Consider the following 23,850-nt stretch of genomic DNA (forward strand, 5'->3'; position numbering starts at 1 on the left):
GATTAGACGTGACTTAACAGGGAATTAGTAGAAGCTGTAAGAAAGTCCGAAAATGAAACTGAATGTACCTCAGAGTCTGACTGGTGACCATCAGATGAGATTCTGTCATCCGGAAGATGTTATGGATAGCCCGAGCGGCCAATACTTGTCTCATTGCTTCGTAAATCACTTCCGTAGTGTTGTCTGTTTTGACTGCCATTGATCCCAAAAACCGAACTATAAACATCTGCTGCAAAAGGGAGTCTGCAAGAGAGCACTTTCTGCTCAGGATCATGTTCACTTCCTGCCTGCCGACCCACATACAAGAGGCACACCTGCTGGTCTGAGGACAGGCCAACTTCAGATTTTCCTTGCTTTCTGGAGGGCTTTCTAAAGCCAAAACTTCTCAATACTCTGATTATGTAAACCACAAACCGCCAAAGCTCTGAATCTTCTATTGTCTATATGTCTGTTTGGAACTATTCATTAGACTAGAAAAGCACCTTTTTCTTCATCTATAAAATGAAACCAGATGAATGTCCTTCTAGCACTAAAACTCTAGGTGACCACATGTAAGAGAAAGTGTATCATCTTACCTTCTCTCTGAAAATGAGCTTTTCCAGATAATAGAACATTTGGCCTGCTGACAAAATCCTCTTATAGAAGAAAATTTATTTGAAGAAAGTAAGACCTGATGTTGGATCTCACTCAATTTATGCACATCATTTATTACTGAAGGGCAGTGATGACATTCCATAAACTCTGGGAGGTCTCAAACTGTTAACTTACTTGATGCTAATGAACTTACAGTATTTGCTTCTTGATAATGACACATAACCTGACAAATAGTAACAGCAATCACAACTGGAAATCATGAAGAAGGTTTGAAAGATCGTTTCTTTCCTGTAAGAACAACAGTTCTCCTTTCCACCATTTGAAAGTAAGAAGCCTACATTTTCTTCACTTGTCTTCCCTATTAGTATCCTAGCCCCTAAAAAACGACTGGTGAAAAAACACATTAGGGAAAGATAACTGACATGTTATATAAATGGTTACTCCCATATGAAGATAGTTTTTACAAGTTTGATATTTTCTGTTTAGACCAGTAACAAACAGTGTGGACTGTGTGAAAAGTCAGCTAGAGAGTCAGATCTGAGGCACAGCCTATTTAATAACATTATTTTTCATTTTTCTGCCTAAAGCTGTGAGGACTGCCTCTTCACAAGTCCTACTTTTAAATAAGTGGCATTTCATTCTAATGATATTCTGTGGCTTCAGTCAGGAAGCCGTGTTAAAAACAAAAGGCCTTGCCAGCACTTGTAAACTGTCCCAGCTGGGAGCTGCAGCTCTGTGGGGAAGCAGGTTATGGTTAGCTCTATCGGGTGTGTTATGTGCCTTACAAGAATGTAAATCAGACAATAACAATCTGAGTTATGATGAATTAAATACCTTTTATTTTCCCCCCCAATTTCATGTCATCTTCAAATTTAAGAATGAGTTGTTTTTGTGCTTTTGGTTTTCTAAAATGAAATAGCGTATTTATGACATCTGGATTTTATCCTCTTGGAGTCTGTTTTGCAGTAATATGATAGCAGATTTAGATTTGGCAACATTGCTCTGCAGGAGCTACAAAAAGGTAATGGATGTGGCTAAATGGTACGATGCTTGCAGAAAATCTGTCAACCACCCCTCAGTTTTTATGCTGCTGCTGCTGCTAAGTTGCTTCAGTCGTGTCCGACTCTGTGCGACCCCACAGACGGCAGCCCACCAGGCTCCGCCGTCCCTGGGATTCTCCAGGCAGGAACACTGGAGTGGGTTGCCATTTCCTTCTCCAATGCGTGAAAGTGAAGCCACTGAGTCATGTCCAACTCTCAGTGACCCCACGGACTGCAGCCCACCATGCTCCTCCATCCACGGGATTTTTCAGGCAAGAGTACTAGAGTGGGGTGCCATTGCTTTCTCCAAGTTTTTACGCTAGACCTGTCCTAATAGCATTCTGTCCTAATGAGTTTTCACACAGAACACCTGTGGGTCATAATTTCAATTCACAGTTCAAGTCAAAGCTTTTTGGAACATGACTGTCACATTCAAGGGCCCTGATTATTCTGTGCTGGGGAAAGAAAAACCACACAGAATAAGCCACTTACCTTCTGCTTCTGGAAATGTTGCATCCTCAGTTTCACCAAAGGGGTTGGTACGCCTAGGGGGACAGCCAGAGTCAAAACAATCCCAAGGGCATCAGTTCAAAGAATGCTTAACACCTGAACTCTACGCAAGAAGGGGACGGTCTCTGGGGGTGGGGGTGAGGGGCGGGAGGAGAATGACATTCTCCCAGAAATGACCCCCCTTATTAGCCCATACCTGCCACCTCTGTTCTGATCAAGGAATTCCGTAGCGGGAAGTACAATGTCAAACTGAATAGGTGTTCCAGGCGCAATTAGTTGTTCAGCTTCAGGTATAACGACTGTCGCTTTCGGAACTATCTTGTCATTTTCCATCTCTGAACCTTTCACATTCTGGCTGGAGTACAAAGTTGGAAAAAAAATTTTTTTAATGCCTTTTGACCTTAAGTTTACAATCATATGAATACATGTCGAATGCCTATGTGACTTTTACAGGTAGATAAGGGAGAAGATCTAACTTACTCTTCCAATAAATCTTTTAAGATGTCATTCACGTCCGTGGTTAAAATTACTCGGATATTCCCACTACCTACAGCTGGTTCTATTCCACATGATGCCAGACTGCTTCTTCTATTACCTGTTAATTTCCTGTATCTTTAAGACAGGTTTTTGAGGGCAGGAGCTGTAGCTAAATCATATTTATCACTTGGTACACAGTTCAGTTCAGTCGCTCAGTTGTGTCCAACTCTGCAACCCATGAATCGCAGCACGCCAGGCCTCCCTGTCCATCACCAACTCCCGGAGTTTATTCAGACCCACATCCATCAAGTCAGTGATGCCATCCAGTCATCTCATCCTCTGTCGTCCCCTTCTCCTCCTGCCCCCAATCCCTCCCAGCATCAGAGTCTTTTCCAGTGAGTCAACTCTTCACATGAGGTGGCCAAAGTACTGGAGTTTCAGCTTTAGCATCATTCCTTCCAAGGAAATCCCAGGGCTGATCTCCTTCAGAATGGACTGGTTGGATCTCCTTGCAGTCCAAGGGACTCTCAAGAGTCTTCTCCAACGCCACACTTCAAAAGTATCAATTCTTCGGCGCTCAGCCTTCTTCACAGTCCAACTCTCACATCCATACATGACCACAGGAAAAACCATAGCCTTGACTAGACGGACCTTAGTCGGCAAAGTAATGTCTCTGCTTTTGAATATGCTATCTAGGTTGGTCATAACTTTTCTTCCAAGGAGTAAGCGTCTTTTAATTTCATGGCTGCAGTCACCATCTGCAGTGATTTTGGAGCCCCCCAAAATAAAGTCTGACACTGTTTCCACTGTTTCCCCATCTATTTCCCATGAAGTGATGGGACTGGATGCCATGATCTTCGTTTTCTGAATGTTGAGGTTTAAGCCAACTTTTTCACTCTCCTCTTTCACTTTCATCAAGAGGCTTTTTAGTTCCTCTTCACTTTCTGCCATAAGGGTGGTGTCATCTGCATATCTGAGGTTATTGATATTTCTCCCAGCAATCTTGATTCCAGCTTGTGTTTCTTCCAGTCCAGCGTGTCTCATGATGTACTCTGCATATAAGAAACATCTATTTCTGCTTTATTGACTATGCCAAAGCCTTTGACTGTGTGGATTACAATAAACTGTGGAAAATTCTGAAAGAGATGGGAATACCACACCACCTGACCTACCTCTTGAGAAATCTGTATGCAGGTCAGGAAGCAACAGTTAGAACTGGACATGGAACAACAGACTGGTTCCAAATAGGAAAAGGAGTATGTCAAGGCTGTATATTGTCACCCTGCTTATTTAACTTCTATGCAGAGTACATCATGAGAAACGCTGAACTGGTACACAGTAGGCACTCACAAATGTTTGCTGAATGAACACTACATTTTGGCCTAGCACTCAACCACCTGGCTTTCCTTCTCCTGAGGGCCTCCCTCTCCGCCCCCTCAGTACACTCTCCACTGTGCTCCTCCTGCCACCGACTCTGCCTCAGTTCCACTGCTCACCCACTCTCTCCCACACTGCAAGCGTCAGCTCAGATCGCCCTCCATCCACCAGGCCTTGCAAGCCAGCCTGACCCTCTCCCTCCTCTGCAGTCCTGCGTTTCTTCTCGGGAAGTCAGGAGGACAGTCTTGGACTTCGCTGTGCCTCCGGGGCTCAGCACTGGACCCACACATGGTGTTGGGAGATTGTGGCCAGACAGTAGAGCACTGTCTGAACAGTGATTCACTCTGTCTGTTCTCTTCCCAGTGTCAGCATAATTTAACCTTTCATATGTTTACAGCCTTTTCTCCCTAGCTAGAGTGTAAATGCCTGTGAGGGGCAAAGAAAGTAAAAGTATTTTGATTTCTTACACTATTTGAACCAAAAGAAGACTCTCAGTATCTTTCCATTCATTTGATATTTTGTGTATCAGTATTTCAAATTTCTCAAGTGTGTCAGTAACTTAATATGTTATAAGGAACTATTTTATAGTATCATCTGACAAATGAGCATAATGAATGGAAAGTGGACAGGGATACAGTAGACAGAAGAGTAGATGATCACTACAAGGAGACACACTTAGTTTAACCTCCACTGTTAACAGAAAAGGAATCCATGGCCTCTAGAGAAGCTGATGATCCTGAATGCACTCGGTCATCTGGTGGGCGAGCTAGATTAAGAACTGAGTCTTTCCCACAGTGTCACGCTGCCTTAGTAACCAGAATGACAGAGTCACACCTGCTATTCAACGCAGTCTTTAAGAGGGGAGTGTGATACAAGTGACTCACTGGAGGAAGGTGTGAGTCTGACTTCCTTCACAGTCTGTCCGTCTCCCTCCTTCCCAAGCTCATCTCTCTGGCCTCCCTTGGCTGACCATCATCTAGTTACACTGATACCTTTCAGTTCCCAAAAGACACCAAGCTCTTCTCTGCCATTCAGCCTCCACAGCTGATGTTGGGAATGCAGTACGTCTGGCTCTCTGCAAGAGAGGCTACTTCTCATCTCTTACTTCTCAGTTTAAATACTATCTCCCCAGACAGGCCCTAAATTGGTCTCCTCTTTATTCTTTATGACAGCATTCTTATCTTTACCATAATGCTTTCTTTATTTCAACTTATTTACCTTTTGCCTGTCTTTCCCTACAAGTCTGTAAGTTTCATGCTCTAGCTCATTGCCTGGCCACATACTGGACATTTAACAAATGTGTGTTGAACATTTAACAAATGTGTGTTGAACAACAGGATAAATGAATGAATATCAGATATAAGTAACTGCAGAACGAGTGAAGGCCACACGAGATTTGCTTGGAAGTAAACACAATTTGTCCCCAAGAACAGTTTCTCTGCTTCATTCCCTGTCATCAAAACATTTCTTTATCCTTAATGAGTGGACCCTAAGAGAGTACCCCGCCCCTCCACTGCTCAGAGACCACCTGGCAGCCGTGTGTCACCCTTCCAATCTCTGGGCAGATTCAGCCAGCTGGCTAGTCTTTTTTTTCTCGGGATTCTTCTGTGGGGTCCTTTCTAAGAATGTGGTTTACATATTCTAGAGCGGAAGAGAAAAATCAGTTATTGAATCTGAGCTGCAAACTGTTTTTCAGAAAGCCAATCACACCTTTTAATTACTAACTTTGGCACCGCAGAAAGATGGCGTTTTAAGAGCGGGAAGAGGTGGTCTCGGAGGTGGTCTAATTCATTTCATGTCAGAGTCGGGACAGAGGCCTGGAGTGTTGATGACTCACTCAGGGACATCTACCTGTGTTCAGAGCAGAGCTGTTGGTAAGACCACGTCTCCTGACTTCAGTGCATGTTCTCCGCTCTGTCCCCTCACACTCGCGTGGCTTTACAGAGAGAGGACAGACACTGACCCAATCCAAGGCTCAGAGAGGAGCCCCACTGGCTCGATCTGTATTTCCATTTCCATTCATAAAGTGCTTTCCTTAAAGCTGCACTTGATAAGTATGCTACTTGTGTGTAAACTGATACCCTTAAATTAGGGCACTGGAGTGTTCTCAAGACTTCTTGCCTCCTCCTCATTTTCATTCCCTTGGCTCAAGTTCTCCTCACAGGACATCCTATGGGGCCCTCTGCCCTTCTCTTCTCCCACCCCACCCACTCTCTCTTAGAACGGTCACCAAGCAGTCTTCCCACGCCATTCTGACTGCCTCCCCACTTCTCAAAGCCTGCAGTCCTGCTCTGCTGCCATTCTTTCAAGACTCAACCTCTCTTCTGTTTCATCTCATGCTCTTCCTCCTCACATCCCCGTGTTGGGTGTGTGAACACTGGCTCCACACTGCACAGCACTGAGACCCTGGGAAGTTACTTAACTGAGCTTTCTGACAACTTTCTTCTGGAATCACCGGACGGTATCCGTAAAACACGTAACGGGGTTCTTTCTACCATGCCATTGAAGATGGGTGCCTGATACACTCATGATTTAACTCACCCTTTGATACCACGCTTTCATCAGCATAACAGATAAATCAGCCTTCTATTATTTAACTAATGGAAAATCCCATTTAGATAAAGGGGGGCATTCCTAGAATAAATCCTAATGCAGCATTCTAAACAAGAGGATAGCTGTCTGTGTGAAAATGCTCACTATAAATGACAACAGCAAGTAAAGGAAGGGAAGACAACCAGTGTAGTCAGACAGACAATAATTGATGGAATAGTGTGGAGTCAAAGCATCACCCTGCTTATTTAACTTATATGCAGAGTACATCATGAGAAACGCTGGACTGGAAGAAGCACAAGCTGGGATCAATATTGCCGGGAGAAATATCAATAACCTCAGATACGCAGATGACCACCCTTATGGCAGAAAGTGAAGAGGAACTAAAAAGCCTCTTGATGAAAGTGAAAGAGGAGAGTGATAAAGTTGGCTTAAAGCTCAACATTCAGAAAACGAAGATCATGGCATCCAGTCCCATCACTTCATGGGAAATAGATGGGGAAACAGTGGAAACAGTGTCAGACTTTATTTTGGGGGGCTCCAAAATCACTGCAGATGGTAACTGCAGCCATGAAATTAAAAGACGCTTACTCCTTGGAAGAAAAGTTATGACCAACCTAGATAGCATATTCAAAAGCAGAGATATTACTTTGCCAACTAAGGTCCATCTAGTCAAGGCTATGGTTTTTCCTGTGGTCATGTATGGATGTGAGAGTTGGACTGTGAAGAAGGCTGAGGGCCGAAGAATTGATGCTTTTGAAGTGTGGTGTTGGAGAAGACTCTTGAGAGTCCCTTGGACTGCAAGGAGATCCAACCAGTCCATTCTGAAGGAGATCAGCCCTGGAATTTCTTTGGAAGGAATGATGTTAAAACTGAAACTCCAGTACTTTGGCCACCTCATGTGAAGAGTTGACTCATTGGAAAACTGATGCTGGGAGGGATTGGGGGCAGGAGGAGAAGGGGACGACAGAGGGTGAGATGGCTGGATGGCATCACTGACTCGATGGTCGTGAGTCTGAGTGAACTCCAGGAGTTGGTGATGGACAGGGAGGCTTGGTGTGCTGTGATTCATAGGGTCACAAAGAGTCACTGAGGGACTGAACTGAACTAAAAGCAACAATTATGAAAAAAGTAAAAATATGAAAATATGTATGTGAAACAAATGCACATATGAAAATACCACTGTACGTGCTGATAAGGCCTGCAGCTGTAACATGGACACACAAAAGGTGATTTTCTTCCTTATTTTAAAAAAATTTGTTTTGGTTCCATAACTCTGTTGATAATGATACAAATGTGGAGAGAACGCCTATTAGACACTCAATGCACATTCTGTTTGCTCAGGCTGGAGCTGCATGGGCCCAGGGAAGGACGCTGATGTTGAAAGCTGACAGCTCTGAATCCTGGCTTGGCCCCCCATCTGTGGTGTGACCTTGAGCAAAGTGTTTACCCTTTCCTGGTCCGAGTTACTGTTTCTGTAGTACAGGGCTGAACTGGGAGGGCTGGAAGGATGAAATTTCTAGTACATGTGAAATTCCTAATACAAAGTTTGGCTCCATAAAAGCTACTTTTCTTTTGTCCTTTAGTTACCTGGGGCGTGGACTTTCTTGTTTTTTTGCAAAGCTTGTAATTGGAGTCACTGCTTGGAGAGCCGTCTGATTCAGCTTGATGGCAACTGCCTAAAAATCCACAGGAAGACACACTCAGGTCCAGGAGGTAGACGCTTACCTTTCACACTAAGAAAAGTGCTGAGATGCAGGGGTGGTGGCTGTGAATTACCTCTGGGTTGTCAGTCAGGTAGATCTGTCTGGAGATGTTGTTTATTGCACATATCCACTGCAAAGGACATTAAAAAAAAAAAACAAAACCTGCTGAATCCCAAAGTCACCCACCATACTACAACAGAATGAAACAAACGAAATCTTTACCTCTTCATTTTCCTTTCTGCTTTCTGCCTGGAGGATTATTCCCCTGAAATAAAGTACATCTAAGTAAGTGCTTCCCAGATCTCTGTGACTGGGGCATACTTCCCTCCCCTGGGCCTCAGGTTTCCCATCTCTACAGTGAGCAAGCTGGACTCAGACCTGCTAGCCCAAGGTCATGATTCTGCAGCATTGACCATCTTGTGGCCCTGCGTAGATGATCCAAGGTAGCCAAAACTGTGGCCTCACCACTCCAGCCACACCCAAAGAACCAGCAGCCATTCCATGCCTTCCTAAGAACTGAATCTCTGCATGCCGTGGCCTGGGAGTAAGGCATGTGCAATCCTGCCCTACTTCCATAAAGGCATCGCTCCTGAAGGGACTCCACACCTGCCAGTTCCTGTGTTCCTCATCGCGTCTCTGGGAGCTGGGGAACGTGGATCGTATCCCTATTTCTTACCTCAGGGAAGTGAAGCCCAGAGGAGTTTCATAACTGCCTGGGACTGTGACTAGAATCCGGTATCTTCATTCCCAAGTCATTTCCCAGCACCCAGGGAGGAAGGATGATGTCTGAATATGCTCTGCCATTCTGGGAGAAGAGACGGTCTACACCATACAACACTGCCCCCTCCCCTGAGAATCTCAGCTCAGAAGCCCAGTGGAGAAAGGAAATGTAAGCAGAGCAGCGCTGAGCACAGGCCACTCCTCCCCACAAGCAGGTGAGGCCTAGAACACTTCACGGGGCTCCGGACTCCGTGAAGCAGTTTCAGACCACTGCTCCAAGTGAGAGGGGATCTCGCTCAGACAGGGTCTACTGTGATGATATGATCTGTGTAAGTGTGTGATCGGTCACTTCTGGGCCCAAGGTGCGCAGCAGTATGTGGGGACAAGCGTGTTAATGACACAACACTGCTGCAGCCGAACGTCCTGCTCACGTCAGCTGTGTCAGCCGGAGCAGTGGACGCCTCAGGCAGGCACCCACTTCCCCTTTAGCTGCATAGCCAACCCACACGATGCGGACACAAAGGCTTGTCTAGGAACAGGAAGAGCCTGGCACCACCCCTCTCTGAGTCTCTACTGATCAATAGCTCCTTCCATCGCACTCTACACATGTAGGTCACCCCTTCTCCAAAGCCACACACAAACCCTCCCTGGGACTTCTTTTTTTTGGCTGCATGGTACGCAGGATCTTAGTTCCCTGAACACGGATCCAACCTGCACCCCCAGCAGTGTAAGCATGGAGTCTTAACTACTGGACCTCCAGGGAAGTCTCCTCCCTGGGACTTCTTATAAAAGGCAGGCTGGACTCCATATGGTCCAGTATCCTTGTTTAAAGAGAACATAAAACCACCCTCAGGAAAGGTCAACATCACCCAGAGCGGGGCCTCCCCCAAGGAGGGCCAGCACACAGAGTGACTTAGGAGGCCCTCGCAGAGGTGGACTCACTGCCCATTCCTCCCACATAAACCCGCGTGGCCTACGCTTTTCCATTGGGAGTGGTGATCTGGAAGCAGTATCGTCGGTCCTCACAGTCCACCGCCATCACCGAGCAGTTGTCCAGGTCCTGGATCAGGCCCCCGGCCACGGCGCCCCTGGGCTGGCACATGAGATTCCCGCCTTGGGTGAAGAAGTAGAGTCTCTCCCAGGTGGTTGAGACCAGCCCTGTTTTACTGTGAGAATTGAATTGTGAAAAGCCCATGAGCACTAGGAAGCATGAACGGCACCTCAAGAGTCTTGCTGCCTCTTTATGGGTACTGGTAGTGTTTCAGAGGACGTCCCTGGTGGCTCAGATGGTAAAGCCTCTGTCTACAATGCAGGAGACTCGGATTCAAGCCCTGCATTGGGAATGTCCCCTGGAGAAAAAAAATGGCAATCCACTCCAGTACTATTGCCTAGAAAATCCCATGGACAGAGGAGCCTGGCAGGCTGCAGTCTATGGGGTCGCAAAGAGTCGGACACAACTGAGTGACTTCACTTCACTTCAGTGTTTCAGAAACGATGGGTTTCTTGACGTTAAAGCAAAAGTGCTTTGAAAAGAACTCAAGTGCAAAGACTAGCAGTGGGGGGTACAGTGCAGCCTGAGTGAGTGGGGAGATGACAGGCTCTGCTGGTCCCAGGGCCAGCTCCAGGATGTGTGCGGGGCACCTACGCCACTGCAGCCAGACTTGGCTTCTCAACCCAGTGTCAGCCATCAGACACCGAAAACCTCGAAGACCACTCCTCTTAAGACTCAGAGCTGAACTGCTCGAAATCTAGTTACAGAGTTACCAGGGTCACCTCAGCCCACAGCACATACCCCAGAATCCTGGGCACTTTTTATCAGACTGGGTTTTGTTCCAGCTTAGATGTTATTCTTGTTTTGTGGGCTGTTTACGAGAGAAAAATCCAGTTCTGACCAGTAACACCAGAACCTTGTGGAGTTTTCGGTACAGAACTAAAGGAGATATGTGGCTTGTGAGCTTGACAAGCTTTATGGACTCTCGAAGAGGTCTACCCTGGAAGGAAAGCAGCTGGCAATTCCTCTTCATGCCCCCTCCATTTGGGGGGCGTCAAATATATTTACTTCATTCAGTGTGTACGGAGTGTGACTATGTATGGGGCACTAGGTTTCCAGCCTCAATAATTACAATTTCCAAAAATGGTAACAGCTAACACTGGAGTGCTTATACCTGCTAGGAGTTACCTCAGTTAATCTTTGTAACAATTTTATGATGTAGGTTCAGTTTTCAGCTCTATTTGATAAATGAAGTGATCGGGGCCCCAGCCCAGCCAGGGCGTCTGACCAGTGGGAGTTCACCACTGCTCCTGTTCTGCTCTTAGGCTCAGGTAAACCTGAGTGTCTCGTTCATTTGAAATGGGCAGTTGGAAGACCTGAAGGTTAAATATGAGATTCAGTCTATAGAAATCTAGACGACTCTGATAAGTTCCTGGCCCTCAAGACTCTGGGCCTCAGTGCTGAGTCACTGGCACACTGCTCTCACCCACTGGGAGTCTGGGGAAGGGTCTCAGTGGTCTAGGACGATGACCACTAAGAGCAGTCTACTTACAAATGGCCCTGGTGAGCAGGAAGGGGTGGCCTGTGGTGTCTTGGGAGTCCACGTACTAGGTTCTTACTCACACAACTGTTTCAAGCCCATCTCTCAGCACAGTTTGGGACCTGGCCCAGGTCCTGTGTCCCAGGCGGGAGGGGCGCCTGGTGGGAGCTCTTCCTCACCCTCACACACCCCCACCCTTTGATGGGGCACATAACAGGTGCTCTCAGCCACTGCTAGGGAACACAGCTTTTAGAAGGGGGCGGGCAGAGCACTCTTACTTTCTAAGATTAAGGTAACCAGCCTTCTGGATAAGGTTCCTGTTGATCTGGGGTGCAGCCACATCGAAGTCTGGGGTGTAAACAGCTTCGTCGAGAGAAAGTAACTCTTGCTGGGATGCCCTCATCTTCTCTGCTTCCACTTCTAGTTCCACCTGGATGCTTGAGACAGAAGGTGTCAGATCAGTCACTTGTCACAGCAGATGGTGGAGCCTCCCCATGGCTTCCTGGCTCACACAGGATACACAAGGCTCCACCTGAGGCCCTGAAAGCTGAAGACCACAGGGACTCCACTCTGTGTTACCTAAAGTGTTAACAAGACTGCTGTTTTCAAACAGAGCAGAACTGAATAGCACTGGGTGAGGCCTGAATCCAGGTAAGCAGTTACTCTGCTGACACAGTGGTGTCCAGGCTCAGAACTACCAGTGTGAGTTTGAGAAGGCAAGCCCGTCCTCGGGAGCCACAGGTGCTGGCAGCTGTGGAAGTGCCGGGGAGGCAGGAAGGAGACGGCCGTCATTATGCACCCACCTACCCATCTAGGCAGGAGTGGAGATAGCCGCTGGAGACTGGAAAGCAACTAGAGCACAAACACAAAGGCAAGGCCAATGCTTCTCCCTCGTGTGACAGCTACTCAACTGCCCAGAGATAGCACGGGCTGGCGGGCCATAATTTGCCTATGGTCTGGCTTCATTTCCTTGTGCCCTGAAGTGTGGAAAACCTGGAAGCTTTACCTTGAAACAAGCAGCTAGCTGCCCTTTCTCCCCGATAAGGTGAGGCCCCAACAGCTACCACACCCAGTGAGGACAGCCTGGGTTATAAAGTCTTATATGCAATCTGCCAGGATGGTCCCTCCACCCAAGAATGGAGGCACTGTTCCACTTCCCCACTGCAGTAAGGAGGCAGGACTGAACTCCACTGTTGATTTCAGAACGAAACCTGGGGGCCACCGAGTCCAGGGTTTTAGAGTGAGCTCCTCAGCATTTCCTTTCAAAAGCGCTCTGCAGGTGAGTGAGCTCAGGCTTGGTCATTCCACGTTCTCCTCTTAGAGGTTCAGTGTCTACTGCCTGTCTACTGCCGTCTTGTTTAATGCTGCCCTGATACAAGCAGTCAGTCTGAGTTAATTTTGGCTGTTTGGACATTTGAATGGAATGCCTGGGGCTCCACCAATGAACCTCATTAGTTTAACCTGCCTGTCACTGCCAAGGCTGAGAGAAAGAAATGAGAAAAAAAAAAAAAAAATTAAGCGGTAAGGATGTAGAAAGAGGAAGCCAAACGTATACAGAATCTGGTAGGCTCACCAGCTTTTGTGAGAAGCCTCTGAAGATCTCATGAAAGGTAAGCATGCTTTCCCCCAGAAGAGCCTTCATGTGAACCACCACCACATCATGCACACAACTGCAGGGAGCTTGTAGCCCCTTCCCCTCCCCAAGCCGTGTGGACCCAGGCTCAGACTCTGAGCTAATGCAGGAATTCAGAGAACAGGGGAGAAAAGTCACCATCTTCAAATGTTCCCTTCAAAGTTTTTTTTTTTTTTTTTACAAAATCATGTTTTATTTAATTAAAAAGTGTGTGTGGAAAAAAAAAAAAAACAATAAAAAAGGCTGACATGTTATCACTTGGAGTAGGGATTGAAAGCAAAGCCCCTGGCACCAGAGGTGGTTTGAAATACCACCCATGTGGGTTCAGGCTAGGTTCTGAATCCTCTCACACCTGTATGGGAGGCCAGGCACCCATCTCCAGGGGAAGCATCACAGAGCCCAGAGCCTCCATGAGACACTCTTCCCTTGGCCCCTCAGGTGGGGTGGCTGCTGACATATGGCAGTGCAGCAGTAAGACCCTTCCCCATAGGCTGGCGGGGGTGGGGGGCAGGAGTATTTATCTACTCACCAGAAGAAAATGTAAGGGATAGGAAAATGAGAATTCTTAACTGTATGCTTTCACTGTTTGAACCAGGAGGTTCCGGGGCTCCCGGGTTCAGCTGGGAACCCCACCTGCTGCCTCTGTAGCAAAATGCCTCGTCAGGCAGCAGAAGCGCAACTCACAAAAGTAGACCCAGCCCTCGGGAGCAGGGTGTGTGGCCAGGGCCGAGTCACAAGACTGTGGGAACAGCTGGTGCCCTGGTGACAGTTCAGAGAGAGAGACGCCAACAAGGAGAGGACGCGAGCACTGCAGCGTGCCGGAAATGGGCACAAACGTCCTGCCATCCGTTAATAAAAAAGTCTAGTCCATGAGAAAACCCTGAAGCACAAGTAGTTCTCGCAGAGACACAGAAAACCATGGGATTCTGAGAGTTAAGCAGGATGAGAGAGGCGGCGAGAGATAAGGGAGAGCGTTTTGCAGTGACAAGTTAATGGGCTCCCTATTTTCACTTTCTCCTGACACTCCTGGGGTTCACAATCAAATTACAAGGCAGGAAATTGAATTCAGATTTCACAAATTGCTTTCTAGCATAATTATAAATTTAACGTGCATGCAGCAATCAGAGGGAAAAAAGTTTGGGGACTTTCACGAAGGAATATACGCTTTCCTGAACCGCAGCTCTCCATGTATTGCCCAAACAAATTCTGCTCCTTGGCCTTTTAAAGATACTTTGAAATGCAGCATCCTCAAGAAAATGGACACCACTTATTTTTCCACACAAAATAAGATCCTATACTTATATTTCTGTTTTGTACACTGACTTGTCAGTTATGCATCTATATATACAGAGAGACAACATTTCTGTATTCCAGGAATCGTGAGGAGTGCTCAAGGAACCACACGTCTGTGCTGTTAATGAAATGAGCCTGGCGTTGGCGGTGCCTGGGCGCCTTCCGTGAGCTCACTAGCGGGGACACTGATGACAGGAAGCGAGGAGACTCAGAGCAGCCGCAGCCTCAATTAAATGTGGGCAGGACGGTCTGCATTTGCAAAGCTGAGCTGCAGTTTGGTAAATGAATTTTAAAAAGGCTTAATGTCTTATTTATCTATTTGTCATTCACAAATGATGCTGAGTTTCCTGAAAAGCTGCAGCACTTCTGGCTGATAACCCCATTAGCTCTCAAAGAAAAAAGCAAGCCACTCTTCTAAACCGGACTCATAGGCTTGTAACGTGAAACTTGAGTATTAAAAAAGAAGATGTTAAGAAGAGGAACTTGGACTTAATGGGAAAGTACCCTTGTGGACGTTTTAATTTTTATTTAGAATTTGTAGTAGATAGGACTCTGGCTCCATACAAGTCAAGAACTGCAGAAATCATGACTTTCCAAGCACACTACTCAACAAAGAGCACAGCGAAGAGATGGGTGCCGTCTCTGAGCGTTTTTGGAGTGGAGGCGGTCAGGGTCGGGGGCTCTGTGGGGCCCTCCCCTCACCTTGCAGAGAGACTGACCCACAAGAAGAGACAAAAGGCAAAGGAGATTCAAACCAGAGCACAGCATTACCTTTGAACCATGTCTGCAACGGAGGATAAGAAGCCGTCCATACTCTGGGAAAACATCTCTGCTCCCTTCTTAAAAAAGTTAATCTGAAAGATACAATTTTGACATTCTGAAAACTGTCTGGAAAAGGTGATTGATAAAACTCATGGAATGTGAGCTTGACAGCACCAGGGCAGTTGACACTAGTGGGCCCTCCTGCCCGCAGCATTCACTGCCTTCCAGCTGAGGCCCACCTCACCAGCCGAGAGTTACTCCCAAAGCCCTCAGTGCGTCGGTAGAGGGAGGGGGGTGAAGCCTGCTAGCTTGCTGAAAAGCTGTGAAGACCAGAGGTAGTATAAGGGCTTGGTACATACCCTCCTCATCAATAACTACTACTGATAATTATTTAGATATTATCATCTGCCTTTTTCCTGTGTGAATTTAGAGTCATCTCTTCAGGGCCAGTATCAGGTCTTATTCACCTTTGGGTCTCCAGCAGCCAACACGGTGACATGCACAGCACCAGCAAGAAGCAGAGAAGCAGTGTGCAGCTCTCAGTGAAGGGAAGGCCACACTGACGGCCTCTTCTCACTGAGCCACGTGTGGCTCTGAACGCAGGCCAGACAGATGGTGACCTGGCTGCCAGCTTGCAGAAGGAAAATGGGGCTGAAGATCCTTAAAAGGCCCTTCCAACTTTGACATCAACTTAAAGGGGATTGTGCATGAGAAGGACACAGCAGGGCTGTGGCACTGTGTAGGTGCTGGACACTGGGGGCGGGGCCCTCCTGCTCCCCAACATTCTGATCTGGAAGCAGGTCTTATCTGGGTGGTGGGCATGGAAATCCACCTTTCACCTCTAAGAGGCTAGGAGGTGTCATTGGTACAGTTCTGACATCCTCACACCTGGGCCCCCAGACACCCGGGGGAGGCACATACACCAGTGTACTTAGTTCTTACGGTACAGAAACACAAGGCTCGGGGTATTCCTAATGCGAGGAATACCTGCAGGGAGATGCCCTGGCTCCGTGATCTTGGACCCATACAGAGATCAACACTGTAAATGCCACTCTGAGTCCCAGAAATGTTAAACATCAAAGTCTGTTAAATAAGCATTCTACATTTCTGAGGGCACAGCATGAAGGTGGCTTTTCCTCTGCTTCCCCACCCTGAACTCCTTGGAATTGATACTAAGTCTATACCTCAGCTCGTCTACTATTCTGTAAAGGCCGAGGGCAGAGGCTCATGCAGTCCTTTAAACCACCTGACGGAAGGAAGGCATTCACCACCGGCTTCTACAACCACGTGATGTACGACTCACCCTGTAAATACAACGTTTTTTGTGTTCTCATGTACCTGTACACAGATTACAAAACCTCAATCTGTGGGTAGGCATCAAGATTGAATCATAGCTTAATTGGAAGCCTGTTTACTGAGGGCCAGAGGAGGAAAAACTGGAGTCAGACCACCTTCACTGAAGTGGATGGTGCTGAGAAGTCTCATTTGGTGCAACATCATCCGAAGCCCTCAGTTTGTGGCCCTCTGTGAACAGCAGAAGTACTGTGGTCACATGACCATCAGCTACCAAAGCAGATGCTCTGTGGGCAGTGGGTACAGAGGGCTGATGAGGCAGGAGGACAGTGAATGCTTCAGAATCATCCAAAGATTCACGGTGTCAGACAACAACCTCGTTTACAGGAAGGAACTATTGTTTTTACCAGAATTTAGAAGTCTGCAGGGTGAGACTTTCATCCAGCCTTCTGTCTTGAAATCTGCATACTTTTCATATAAAAAATGAAACATGCCATCCTCAGTCCTCGAAAACGATGCTGCCACCACCCAACAAGGATGGTGTGCTCTGCTCTGCCTTCCTAGGTGCAGGGGCTACACCGCGCTACTGCACCTGATGTCTTGTCTTCCCCTCTGCGGCCAGGCTGGGAGATGTGCTAGAATCCTTGGCTGTGAAAGCCAGTGAAACAAGTCAGTATCAAACCCATCTTTCAGGCCTTGTGAGGACCCTCCTCTGACCAACCCAGCTCCCCAAGCACTGACCTGTCAGGCCTGGAGCTGTTCATCTTTCTGAGATGCTGAGTCCAGGTCCTTCCCTGACTTGGGGCCTCTAACTGAGAAAGAATACTGCTCCAAAGGCAAGAACTGCTAATCAAGGAGGTCAGATGTAAGAAGAGGTATTAGTCAGAGAGAACAAGGGAGTACTGGCATTCTCTAACAATGCCAGGACAAGGGCAGGGGCAGAGGGACAGTATTTAGCAGAAGAGGGGAGGGCAGCAGAGTGTGAGTATACACGAGCAGACACATGTGCCCCTTCCGAGGAAGCTGGGCAGTGCCCAAGGATTTGCTCAGGATTGGGGCCCACAGCTGGACAGCGCTAGTTTCTGGTTTAATCCAGCTTTACTCAGCTGACACACAGATTATATTGCTCTAGTTAAATATTACCTCCAAAGACATAAGCTGACCTTACTGTCCCCACCACTAAACAATGTAACAAACATATTGAGAAGATAGCTGAGCTTAAATGTTTGAAGGTTCTCTCTTATTCTCTTTTTGAATGAAACGGATATTTTATTTTTTGGAAATATACGTATTTTTAAAATGTATTTTAAAAATAATAGATGTTCACATGTGGGGTTTTTTTAAAGTTGCTTTTTTTCTTCTCAACGTTTTGCTTCTTCACATTCCCTTCAGTCCCTAGAAGGTTAACTGAGAAGATTCCCAGGTGTGTTTCTCACGTGCCCAAGTGAGGTTTTGGAGCCAAGCTAAGTGGGGCAAACGCAGGGTAGGTAGGGGTGAAGTGCGAGGGCTGGTGTCCCAGGTCAAGGCCTCATCCTGAAACTGTAGCCTCCCTGCAGACAGTATTCAGTAGTCCGTGAAATGGGAGGAAGAAGGTGGATCAGTATTCTACAGAGACTTCATCAGGCAGTGGCAATGTTTCCCCATGCCCCAGAAGCCAAGGTGCTGGCAATAACCTCAGCAAGGTTATCTTGTGAGAAGAGCCCTTCCCACACAGAAGACAAAGGAACATGAGGAGTCCTGGGTTGCAGGCCCAGTTCTACCAATCTGGGAGTCAGAGGCTTCTCAGAACATTGGACCAGGCCTGGCTTTCATTTGAATCAGACACAAAGGCCATGCCGGCTCCTCCCCACGGGAGTCCTGGGAACGGGCCATTGTTTCCTGCACATACAGCCTAACAAGTCCAGCTACTGAGGACCCAGCCCCTCTGGAAGCTGTCCAAGTGCTGGCATCTAGTAGCTTCCAGGAAGGCTGTGCACCTGTGTTTTTTTCTCTGATGATGCTTCCATGTCTCCTAGGGGCTTCGTCAGCAGAACACCACGCTGTTCTCCGCAGCTGGTCAGGTCTGAGGCCTCGGGGCGGGGGACAGCCCTACCTGTCCATGGGCAAAGCCCAGCATGGGCTCCACCATGGCCACACGCTTCCTGTACTGCAGCGCATTGAGGGCACAGTAGTACTGAAGGGAGGAAAGGTGCTGTTTTCGCCGGGCTGCGGCCACCTCCTTCACGATTTCAGCCTTCACCTGGTTAAGAGAGGAAAGGAAAACCAATGGCAAGCTGTCCAAAGCAAGCGGCAATTCTGCACGGGCTGGCAGCTTCAAAACATGTTTGTTTATTCATTAGAGCAATACTTGTGACAAAAAACATAAGGTTCTCCCCCAACTTTTTAAGAAGTCAAATTAAAAATAACAAAATTAATGGCATCTCAGTGTTTGTGAGGGTGAAGCCAAGACTTTCTGCTGGCAGTACTACAAAGAACTACAGTCCTTTAGGAGAATAATATGGCAGCATGCAATCAAAGCCATACACATTCTGCTTCACTCATAAGACTGTTCCTAGGAAATCATGGAACGGAAGTGAAAGTTATACATCTGAAAATATTCGATATTCTCCGTGCATGTGTGTGTTAGTCATTTAGTTGTGTCCAACTCTTTGTGACCCCTTGGACTGTGGCCCACCAGGCTCCTCTGTCCATGGGATTCTCCAGGCAAGAATACTGGAGTGGGTTGCCATTTCCTTCTCCAGGGGATCTTGACTCAGGGACTGAAGCTGGGTCTCCTGCACTGCAGGCAGATTCTTTACCATCTGAGCTATAGGGAAGTCTCCGATATTCTCTATAGCACCTAAGAAGCTAGAAAGCATGAGTTGAAGAATTAGAGGCTACATCCAGGGCAAGGAGATCAAGCGCCTGAGTATATTTGAGTCAGATAATCATATGAGGTATCAAGCTTAAGTTAGAATCATTACATGATTATCATTTTACAATGGTTCCAAGTTCATGTTTAATAAACCAGTTTGAAAAGCTAGAATAGGGAAGAAGAAGTCTACTTAAGAGATTTGGAATAAATATTTTTAAAAATCCATGTGTAGGGAAAAAAAAATCTCAGGACACCCTCAATGCCACAAATTCATAACAGGAAAACATGAAAGGAGCTTAAATAAATGAAGTGAAAAATAACACGGAAGGTAGGTTTTCTTACCTTTTCATTCTCCTTTTTTTTAGGAAGCCTACTATATTTTGCCATTGAGAGGTCATGCTCTAAAAATAAACAGACATTTTAGCACCCAGATGGGTTGAAAGGCAAGAACATTCATTCAGCATCTCTACCCACAGACAAACTAAACCCTCATACCAAGACCAGAGAAGATGCTTACCGCTGCTGGCGAGTCCGAAAAGATCCTTTAAAGTGCTTACTTCTGAATAAGAGAAAAGAAACATCTTAAAACAAAGAGAAAGTATGCCAACCCAGAGCTCTGTGCTTTCCCAGGAAAAAAGATATGTACATGGAAGGGGAAAGTCTTCACCAGCACTCCCAGGTCCTGGTGACTGGGGATGCTTGCTTTAATGAAAAACTTCTGAAGCGATCTAGTATACTGTACTTGCAACAAGTCAACACCAATAAATATTACCCCATGTAGGTGCCACACACAACATGTATAAAGACGGCTTAACAAAGTCTAAGACCAAAACAACAAAGTCAATGTTAGAGAGAATGACCATCCAAGGTTAAAAACTTAAAAGCATGGAGATATTTAAAAGGAAGCGACACTTTCTACAATTCTAAAATACTCCATTTTTACTTTATCAACAGAGAAAAGCATTTTCACATTTTCTATGTTGTTTTTTGTCTCAAAACTGCTTCCAGCTTATAAATTTCTCTTCACATTTTTGTTATTCTTTCTAATATGGAGGCTACTTTCTGCCTTTCTATTCTTTTTCTTTCTTTCTCATCTTTTACTTCCCATTGGAGCAGTTTTAGAGTTTTTTCCTTATCAATTTTAATTCACTTGCTTAAAAACTCTTGTATTATATTCATTCAGATTATGTACTTATACTGGTGGGTAAGCAGGCTTCCCAGATAGTTCAAGTGGTAAGGAACCCCCCTGCTAATGCAGGAGACCCAGGTTCAATCTCTTGGTTGGGAAGATCCCCTGGAGGAGGAAATGGCAACCCACTCCAGTATTCTTGCCTGGGAAATCCCATGGACAGAGGAGCCTGGTGGGCTACAGTCCATGGGGTCACTAAAGAGTTGGTATGACCCAAGGCAAACCCTTCAAATCTCTGTCTTGGTGTTATCAGAAAAGGATAACAACTTTTTTCATGAATACTAAGAGACTTCTCTTTTCACTATTACTAGATACTTTTATTCTCTTAAAAAAAATTATCATCCTGGTAAATATTACTGCTCCACAAGTTGAGCCCTCTGGACTAACAAGGGCCATGTCATCAAGGCTGCAGGGCACCTCAGGCTGAGGTTCCCACCAACAAACCTGAGAAACATCAGTCTGACCATAAAAGTCGTCAGGGGGGATTCTTCTGTCTCCAAAAGACTTAAGAGTTTGTTTTTTAAATGATACCCCTACATGTTTCTAATATTTTCATTTAGAGAAAATCTTTTTTAAAATGCACTCAATGAAGTTTTCAGTTACCACTGGATAAACAGCACAGGACAGGACTGTATTTAGGTCTGGGATTTACATGCGATTATAGATGAGCAACACTAAAAAACATAAAAAAATCCTGCTCAGTTGAGATTTCTCTTCATACAAGCTGACATGTATTACGTTTTATTTATCAAGCATTGCTGCTGCCAAGTGCTGCTCTACTTGGGGGGAGTTTAGGGTGACATGATCACAGGGGATCTCAAAGTGAGGGGGAAGAAAGCTTCATGTTTAAGATCTGGCCTTCCATGAATGGCATCTTTTCTGCCTAAAACAAAAACTTTAAGGTGCTGTATTTTTAAAGATGAAGTACTATCCTGAACAACAGAGCTTTCAGCACTCAGGTTCAGACTTTCTGTTCTGCAATTTTTTATATCGGTGTTGTAGAAAATACAATTCTTTACTCTTTGAGCAATGAACATTTTCAATGAAATAAAAATGGACAAAAGGACTAGAAAACCCACATTCCCAAAAGTAATATTAACTAAGTTTTTTCAAGATTATATTTTTTTTCACTACCTTCATTTCAAATGATATAAAATTAAAGTTTTATTTTAGTTGAAGAACCAAAATTAACCCAAAAGAGCAACTAGGCTCTCTGAACTAGTCACAGGTACTCCCTCCCAGTAAATGTGAGCTCCACTGTTGTTGTTCACAGCTACATCCCAGAATCGAGCACGGATACCGCATGGTCCCCACTTTGGCCTTTCCTCCTGAAGCTTCCCACTTACGTTCCAAAGTATTCATGGCTCCACAAGAACAGCATGCCTTTACAAATGTCCCCAACATGAGTTTGGGTAAACTCCGGGAGACAGTGAAGGACACGGAAGGAAGCCTGGCTTGCTGCAGTCCATGGAGTCACAAACACTGGACATGACTTAGCGACTGATCAACAACAACCTGTAATATGAGTCTTGTTATCTCTGTCTACTTGGTAAACATTTATTTACCAAAACCCAGCTCAGAGATCTTCTCTAGGAAGCCTTCCTTGGCACCCTACCCTCCAAAGGGTAATAACGCCTTTCTATGTGCTGTTTCTGTTCCCTGTACAGCCCTATCAAGCTGCCCTAGTCACATTACAATTGTTTCCAACTTTGTTTTCTTATTAGCCTTTGACTTCCTTTAGGTGAGCCAAGAACACTGTGAGGATTTAATAAAAGCTGAAAAAGAGGGTATTTCTCAATGATCCACACACTTAAAAGAAATAGTTGCAGAAAAAAAAATACTAAAAGAATTAATATTCTGAAAGTATATGGCATTGAACTCAGATATTTTACCTGTAAGATCCTTTTCTCGAAATTGTATAATTGGTAGAACCATTGTGTCTGCCAACTGTTTAGCCAGCTCTGTATGGAGAACATTAAGCTGAAAGAAAGAGAAATCTGTTGAAGAAAATAATACCTACTATTTCTGACACTGTCTTATTTCACCGAGCGATCACACTGAACACTTCCATGTGATTAAAGAGCTCAGTTAGACTTCTCAGCAAATAAATTACCCTTCATAAAGCAGTAAATGACATAGGCAAAGAGGTATTAAAAACTAAAGTCAAGGTTCTAACTGACCAATGCACCATTTAAGTTTGCTACAGGAATTTCTGAGCCCAGGGTTACTGTTTGTTTACTGTGCAAATTCTGGCTCTGTGTTCTTGACGTGAGCCACATGTCCCTAGAGAAGGAAAAAGCTCTGATGTGTGGGCAGTAAGGTTAGCACTTTGCCAGGCCTCTGTGTGAGCATATTCTCTCAGATGGGGCTGAGGTCATACCTTAAAGACTGGCCTGCTCGGAACCTATCTACCTTGCAAGTGTAGGCACTGGGGACCTGGGAAATGCTATGGAGAGAGAAAGCTCCCTGCGGAGACAACCCAGCCAGATTGCAGACCTTTCCAGGAACAAGAAGGCTATATTCAGATATGCTCCTCCTCACCAGATAATTTTAACAGCTCTTGATTCTTTCCTCTCTTCCATCTCAAGGCCTTACTAAATCCTGTCTTTGTAAAAGGTCTAGGAGAAATAAAAATCATCACCACCAGCACGAACACTTTGGAGCACCTCATGCACCACTTTGTGTGCCCGCTTTCTGTGCTTTTATATCACTTAGTTCCCATCTACTCTGTCAGATGGGTATTATTTATTATACTCAGTTTTATAAGTGGACAAATAAATAGCTAAATCTACAGAGCAAATCAGTGGAACAGCTAGGATGTTAATCCCTGGCTCAGATCGGTTCAGTTCAGTCGCTCAGTCGTCATGTCCGACTCTTTGTAACCCCATGAACTGCAGCATGCCAGGCCTCCCTGTCCATCTCCAACTCCCAGAGTTCACTCAAACTCACGTCCATCGAGTCGGTGATGCCATCCAGTCATTTCATCCTCTTTCGTCCCCTTCTCCTCCTGCCCCCAATCCCTCCCAGCATCAGAGTCTTTTCCAATGAGTCAACTCTTGGCATGAGGTGGCCAAAGTACTGGAGTTTCAGCTTTAGCATCATTCCTTCCAAAGAACACCCAAGGCTGATCTCCTTTAGAATGGACTGGTTGGACTTCCTTGCAGTCCAAAGGACTCTCAAGAGTCTTTCCCAACACCACACTTCAAAAGCATCAATTCTTTGGCGCTCAACTTTCTTCACAGTCCAACTCTCACATCCATACATGACCACAGGAAAAACCATAGCCTTGACTAGATGGACCTTTGTTGGCAAAGTAATGTC

At 45.8% G+C, this 23,850-nt stretch overlaps 1 protein-coding gene across 3 annotated transcripts in view; it reads right to left on the minus strand.

The window, feature by feature from the left end:
* APPL2 (adaptor protein, phosphotyrosine interacting with PH domain and leucine zipper 2) overlaps nucleotides 1–23,850 on the minus strand; it is a 55,419-nt gene that overhangs the window by 7,618 nt on the left and 23,951 nt on the right. For all 3 annotated transcript variants that reach the window (XM_027967684.3, XM_027967683.3, XM_060414112.1), the window contains exons 5-17: nucleotides 22,422–22,509; nucleotides 19,858–19,899; nucleotides 19,683–19,741; nucleotides 18,579–18,725; nucleotides 15,203–15,285; nucleotides 11,784–11,942; nucleotides 9,952–10,140; nucleotides 8,477–8,519; nucleotides 8,328–8,384; nucleotides 8,139–8,227; nucleotides 2,341–2,499; nucleotides 2,127–2,179; nucleotides 69–243 (exon numbers count right to left, since the gene is read on the minus strand). In XM_027967684.3, the coding sequence (XP_027823485.1) occupies nucleotides 69–243; nucleotides 2,127–2,179; nucleotides 2,341–2,499; nucleotides 8,139–8,227; nucleotides 8,328–8,384; nucleotides 8,477–8,519; nucleotides 9,952–10,140; nucleotides 11,784–11,942; nucleotides 15,203–15,285; nucleotides 18,579–18,725; nucleotides 19,683–19,741; nucleotides 19,858–19,899; nucleotides 22,422–22,509 (1,343 nt within the window). The remainder of the gene's footprint in view (nucleotides 1–68; nucleotides 244–2,126; nucleotides 2,180–2,340; nucleotides 2,500–8,138; nucleotides 8,228–8,327; nucleotides 8,385–8,476; nucleotides 8,520–9,951; nucleotides 10,141–11,783; nucleotides 11,943–15,202; nucleotides 15,286–18,578; nucleotides 18,726–19,682; nucleotides 19,742–19,857; nucleotides 19,900–22,421; nucleotides 22,510–23,850) is intronic.

This window comes from Ovis aries, chromosome 3, assembly GCF_016772045.2.
Source record: "Ovis aries strain OAR_USU_Benz2616 breed Rambouillet chromosome 3, ARS-UI_Ramb_v3.0, whole genome shotgun sequence".
Lineage (NCBI taxonomy): Eukaryota > Metazoa > Chordata > Mammalia > Artiodactyla > Bovidae > Ovis > Ovis aries.